The 6,309-nt window shown below is 43.0% G+C and overlaps 1 protein-coding gene across 1 annotated transcript; it reads right to left on the reverse strand.

Moving 5' to 3' along the window:
• RBM12B (RNA binding motif protein 12B) lies at window positions 1-6,309 on the reverse strand. The gene is made up of 3 exons (XM_031058492.1): window positions 6,194-6,309; window positions 3,355-3,400; window positions 1-2,675 (listed from the first exon to the last, which is right to left on the reverse strand). The coding sequence occupies exon 3, from the start codon at window positions 2,645-2,647 to the stop codon at window positions 509-511; it is 2,139 nt and encodes a 712-aa protein (XP_030914352.1). The 5' UTR covers window positions 2,648-2,675; window positions 3,355-3,400; window positions 6,194-6,309; the 3' UTR covers window positions 1-508.

Genomic DNA, 6,309 nt, shown 5'->3' on the forward strand with positions numbered 1-6,309 from the left:
TTTAAATGGCAATTTCTTTTTTATTTTAAAAAAATTGCAAAGCCAGCTAATGAGAACAGAAAGCTCTTAAACAGGAATGGAATGCCTGCAAACATATGAAACCGAATAAAACCTGAAAAGTTTACACAAAAAAAAAAAAAAAATTAATTTTATTAAGCTAACCTCAGTAAGAAGTTTCTTTTACTAATGCAGGTAGCACTGAAGATCTTCTATTTGAACCATTTGTGTGATCAGTCAACCAGCACTTACGTTTTTATTTGATGCAAAGACATAAGACTGGAATTAATCTAAAGAAAAAAAACCCAAATCATTAAAACTCCATCCTTTTATACCTTGATGTAAGACATTCAATGTCCTACAGGTATTTCAACCAAGAGCTAAACAACTGAACTGGGTATTATTTACAACCGTTGATGGAAACTGTTTTGCATCTTCCAGTAATTAAAAGTTAAAATAACTGTCAATACTGTCAAACCTAGAATGTGTTATTAGAGCATCTTTTCCTCCTTTACAGCAAACTCAACTTAACTTTCCGTGGACCAATGGGCCTATCATTCAGTTCATTAATAGCAGCCATAGCTTCCTCATAGTTTGTCATAGCAACAATGGCATCACCAGAAGGTAATCCTTGTTCATTGTACTGCACAGAAACTGACTCTGGTATCACTCTATAGCCATAGAAAAAATCCAGAATCTCATTAGGAGTAGCTTTAAAAGGTAAATTTTTCAACAGAATAGGAACAACACGTTCAGAACCACCACTGAAATTTGGATCTGGCATAAATCTTCCTTCAGGAAAATTTCCCATTTTATTATTCCCAAACTCCATTCTGCCAAAAGGTTCACTGTCGCCACCAAAATCCATGAGGGGTGGTGGACCCCTAAAATCCTTAGGAGGGCACATGAAGTCCTCAGGGGGATGTCTAAAATCAGACTGATGCCTGAAGTCTTCAGGGGGATGTCTAAAATCAGAATGATGCCTGAAGTTCCCAGGAGGACCAAAAGAATGCATGGGTGGCCCTTGTGGTGGCCCAGATGGTGAACCAACTGGACGGGAGAGGTCACCTCTGTCATACAGATGTGAATGACCATGCATTTCATTTGGTGCAGATAATGATGCAGCGACACCAAACTTCTGCATCTGATCTTGAGATATAAGTCTTATTAACACTTCTGTTCCCAAAAATGTTTGACGGTTTAAATTTTCTGCTTTCATAGCTTGTTCTTCAGATTTAAACTTCACTAGTGCTTCTCCCAGTCCAACTCCTTTTTCATCATAAAGCAAGTAAATATCATCTTCATCAATATCAAATCTTGAAAAGAACTTCTGCACTTCAATTTTTGACACATCAAACGGAAAATTCCTTACATAAACACAATTCTTAGGGCTGGAATGACCTTCCCGGTAACTTTTTTCTGATATGGCCTGTCCAAGATGATCTCTGTCCGGTGATCTTTTCCTCTCACAAGAGTCAATTATTTTCAACATTGACTTTCTTGAAATTGGAAAAATGTACACAGGACGATTGAGAAGAACCTTTCTATGACATTCCAAAGCAGCCTGATATTCTCTCTCACTCCTGAACACCACAAAGGCATCTCTAGTCCTTTTCTGATGCTTATCTGTTAGAATCTTAATCTGTTTGCTGTGTATATCCAGTTCAGGAAAAAAATCTCTCAAATCTCTCTTTTCCACATTAAAAGATAGATTTCTTAAGTGTATGTAATATTCCTGGCTAGGAGATGAACGAGAATGTGTTCTCTGTCTCCTTGGTGATCTTGAACGAGAATGCTTCCTTGAATGCATGTAGCCCGAACTTCTTGGAGAATGGTCTTCACACAAAAAGTCATCCATTTCATCTGGCATGTCTATCCGCCCACCGCATTCCATCCACCGTTCCTCTGTAGTTGGACTGATTTCTATAAACCTCTGACCCATGTACTGTCTGTGACGTTTAAGTCCTTCTAAGGCATCACCAGGTGTAGCACATCTTACCAAGCAATCACCATTGTTTAAACCATTGCGGTGCTTTATCAGAATCACTCCATCCACACGAATCCCCGAAAGGAAAGCACGTACTTCCATTTCTGTTGCAGAGTAAGGTATACCACGTAGAAACAGGTAACGATCATCTGGGTTAAATGGGTGGCAATCCTTTCTTAACTGATAGTTTGACTTAGGTATACCCATATCACCATATCTTGTGCCGTTGGTATGGAAACCAGCCTCCAGGCGATTTGGTGGCCCATAACTAGGTTTTCTTATTCCTTTTGGAGAAGCTGTAACTAAATGTGGTATATCTCCAATACTTGATGCACTAGAACCGTTAGTACCTGTTCTTCTAGAGCCAGACATAGTTTCTCGTCCCCCACGGTCAAATCGTTTCCGGCTCATTTCTATGGTACTCTGCATCTCTGCCTTGCTGCTGAGAAAGAGCTCTATGCGCGAGTCCTTGATAAACCCTCCCGAACAGCTCATGGCACGCCGTGCATCTTCATCTGTGGCAAATATAATAAAAGCCTCCCCAATCTCTCCTCCAATAATATGCACACCTCCATCAGGAATATTCAATCCCAAGAAGAAACGACGAATATCTGGAGGACCCGCAACAACAGGAAGCCCCTGTAAACGGATGACTACAGCCATGCTGAGCTCAACCCACAGCAAAAATCACCTGCAGACAAAAAGGTACACATGATAGCACGTCTTTAGTACTCAGCTATTACAGTATCTTATCACTTAAGCTAGAGCCTTTTTAATGAATGCCCTTGTCTCATCGAGAGAGAAGGTATGAAAAAACCCACAAGTTCACTGGAACAAGATTAAAACAATTCACTGAATGTTGATTAGTCAGAACAATTAGCTACTCCACCGGCACTCATGCACAAATCTATCAATATTCCCTACCCTAAGGGCAACAAAATCCACCTAAGCCACTCCTCACCATCTACAATACCTAAAGAACACCTCAAGTCTTTCACGGCATAGTTACTATGTGCCAGAGATCTCTGCCCACTCCTAAGGAACAAAAAAATCCAGTTTACTTTTGAAAAGGACACTAATTGATAAAAGGAGAAAGGAAAAAGAATAACTATGTCACTGGAAAATGAAGTAACTCACAAACAGTGATGACTTTACTGCTTTGACAAGTTGCTCTACCCAGTGATCAGTTCTGTTCAATAATGTGTGTTTTCTCAGCATTCAAAAATGTTGTCTCTTTGGCGTAGTCAGAGTATTAACTGCAGTGGCCACAAGCATATCCTAGTTGCCAGCCACAAGTCTGTGAGGAAAAAAGGCTGTGTATGATCTTGTCACAATACTCAGTGAGAAGTGTTAAGCTTTTGACAGCTTACCTGTTTCTGCTTTGGAGACCTGATAAATTCTGTAAAATCAACTTAACTGTGGAAAGAAAACGAAACATAATTAATGGCTGATACCTGTACTTTGCTTTACACACTGTGCTACACTGCTGCAGCCCATCCATAGCAGTGGCTAATACTAAAGCCAAGCATGTTATGAACCCATGTGAAGAACTCCTTCCATGTTCCAAGATGCCATGCACCACATCTTTCTGTTTCCATTTTAGAAGCAAAAGAAATTCATAATTTGACTTCTGGAAACGATGAAAATACGATGAGATTACTTGGTCATCAATTGTGCCACACTGAACTGTTGCAATGAAACAGACTGGCAGTGTATCGAGGGAACAGTTCTCAACTGAGTTCTTGAAAGGTGCTTAGGTCCATCTCAGGATTACATGACATGTTCATTCTTCTGAAATCCACCTGCATTCAAACTTCACAAGAGTATGCTACTCACCAGTCCAGCACTGCACTTAACATACACAGTGAAGCCCATCAAATGAAAGCGCAAAAATATCCAACAAGGAGAAACTTCAGAAAGTACCTGAATTTACAAAGCCAACTTCAGTATTTTCCCTAAATCCTTACTCTACTGCCTTTCAAACATAAGAACAAGAAAACCTTGAATACACTGACTTAACATATCCTGATTTGCAACATTTTCTAACATCACACAATAAATAGGACAGTATTTTCAGAACAAACACAAGCCTCTCTAGCAAATGACTGCATCCCTTTAAAACAAACACACCAGCCCAATGCTCCGAGCATTTGCAAACACTCCTTCTACAAACCTTGCTCTATAAAGCACTAGATCCTGATGACGAGTTACCTACCAATAACGATTACTGCCACTCCGCCTGAACATAGCAAAACAAGAGCAAAGCCCAAATTCTCTCACTAACAGACTCCGTGTCACTTCTGCACCAGTACTCCGTCAGCACAACAACAGCCCATTTACAGACTTCACTGAAGACCATCTGTTCTCTGTGCTTTTGTAGTGAGTCGACCCCAGCCAGCAGCCAAGCACCCACACAGCTGATTGTTCACTCCTCGTCCCATCAGTGGGATGGGAAAGAACAAAGTCGAGAAAACTTGTGGGTCAAGATAAAACAGTTTCATTGGTGGAAAGAAAAACACAAAACAAAGGAAATCACTCACCACATCCCACAGGCTGACTGATGTCCAGCCTTCCTCCAAATAACAGCTGCTTTGGGAGCCAAGAAAAAATCCTCCCAAAGAAACCAAAACCGTTAAAATACTCCTTCCTCTACCTCCGTACATGTCACAGAATATCCCTTTGGTGAGTTTGGGTCAGCTGTCCCAGCCATGCTCCCTCCCAGCTTCTCACCTACTCTGAGCACACTCACTGCAGGAACAGAGTAGGGACCATCGATATAAAGCCTTGATACTGTGCAAGCACTGTTCAGCCACAGCCAAAACACCGATGTGTTGTCAACATTCCTTTAGCCACAAATCCAAACAACTGTATGGGCTGCTGTGAAGAACGTTAACTCCATCCCAGCCAGACCCAGAACACTTTACAACGTGTCTTCTCAACAGATGCAATGACAGTGCCAAAAAAGCATGGAGAATTCAAGGGCAGAATTTTCATACAGCACCTTCATGTCTTGAGAAAGCAAATCCGCTGCCCTGCTACTTCATGATGTATTTAATCTGTAGTACTTCTGGATTCACAATTCCGCTTTCTTATCCCAATTTTTAAACATCATTCACAACAGCTCTCCTCCATAATTCTTCGGTGATAAACAGCAAGTTCTCCACGATGAACCAGGGATACAATACACAACCTTCAGTGGTGAAAACCAGACCAGTGGTTCCAGATCATAATGGGATCTCTAACAAGTCCACAAACAAATGCAAGTTCAAATAATAGCTCTTACTGATTGTATAGTAAATCATCACACACGGATAGAAAACACAGACAAGCCATCCAAATTTAAAGTGCATAACCAAAAAGAGGTGACTTGCCATGAAAAGTAACAGCAACTCATTAACTGAACAAGGACTTCAGAAAGCAAGGATTTGGAGAATAAAGAAACAACTTCATGCCACAGCTTAAAAGCACAGAAGTGTACAGTTTTATGAAATTTTATATATGAGCAAAATTGGCTAGAAAACAATACAATACCTATTCTTCCACAGTCTCAGGAAATTCCAAACATTAAAGCCATTAAAATAATCCACAACTTGTAAATGCAGTAGGAAACTAAGCCTGCACTAGACTAGGATTTTTATCATAACACTGAAAGATTATACACAGACTGCAAGCTAGAAAGAACACCCACAGAAACACCTCGTCTACGAAATTGGACCAGTACAGAATAACCAGTGGAATAGGGGAAGGTTTCTTATTCTGTTCTTCAAAATAAGCCTCAAGAGAGGAAGCAGGCTGCTGCGAATAGCAGTTCGCACAGTGCTGAAGGAAAACATGAGTGAGCTCTGCAGCTGGCCCCGCTACACGATCGAATGTAGCAGGGAACCGCTTCCGAGCAAGTCGGCCTGGCGCCCCGCGCCACACGCGCTGCGGCCCGCCAGAGCCGCCGCTGCTGCGCCCCCACGAAGAAGCCCGTCTGCTTCCCGGCACCGGGACAGGGCTGAGGGAAGCACCGGGAGCGGGGAAGTGGGGTGGGAAGCCCAGGGACACGAGAAGGCCGGGGTACATGGGGCCGGGGCACACGGAGCGGCCGCGCAGCGGTTCCGCGAGGGTCGGGTAACCGAGAACCGGCAAACTTGCGCCGCCCTCAGCCACACGCCGCACCCAGGGGAGGCGTGCTCTGTCCCTCACGCCATCCATCCACGCACCCACCGGACACGCCGCTCAGCGAGCGCCGCAGCTCCCGGCACGGCTCCGCCAAGATGGCGCCGCCTCCACTGACCCCCCCAACGCTGAGGGGAAGCTGCGCTGCGCGAGCGCGGACTGCG

This window comes from Geospiza fortis, unplaced genomic scaffold (assembly GCF_000277835.1).
Source record: "Geospiza fortis unplaced genomic scaffold, GeoFor_1.0 scaffold7, whole genome shotgun sequence".
NCBI classification, from domain to species: Eukaryota; Metazoa; Chordata; class Aves; order Passeriformes; family Thraupidae; genus Geospiza; species Geospiza fortis.

Excerpts from the sequence above, each read along its gene's own strand:
- RBM12B (XM_031058492.1), bottom strand. The coding sequence starts at position 2,647 with ATGGCTGTAGTCATCCGTTTACAGGGGCTTCCTGTTGTTGCGGGTCCT.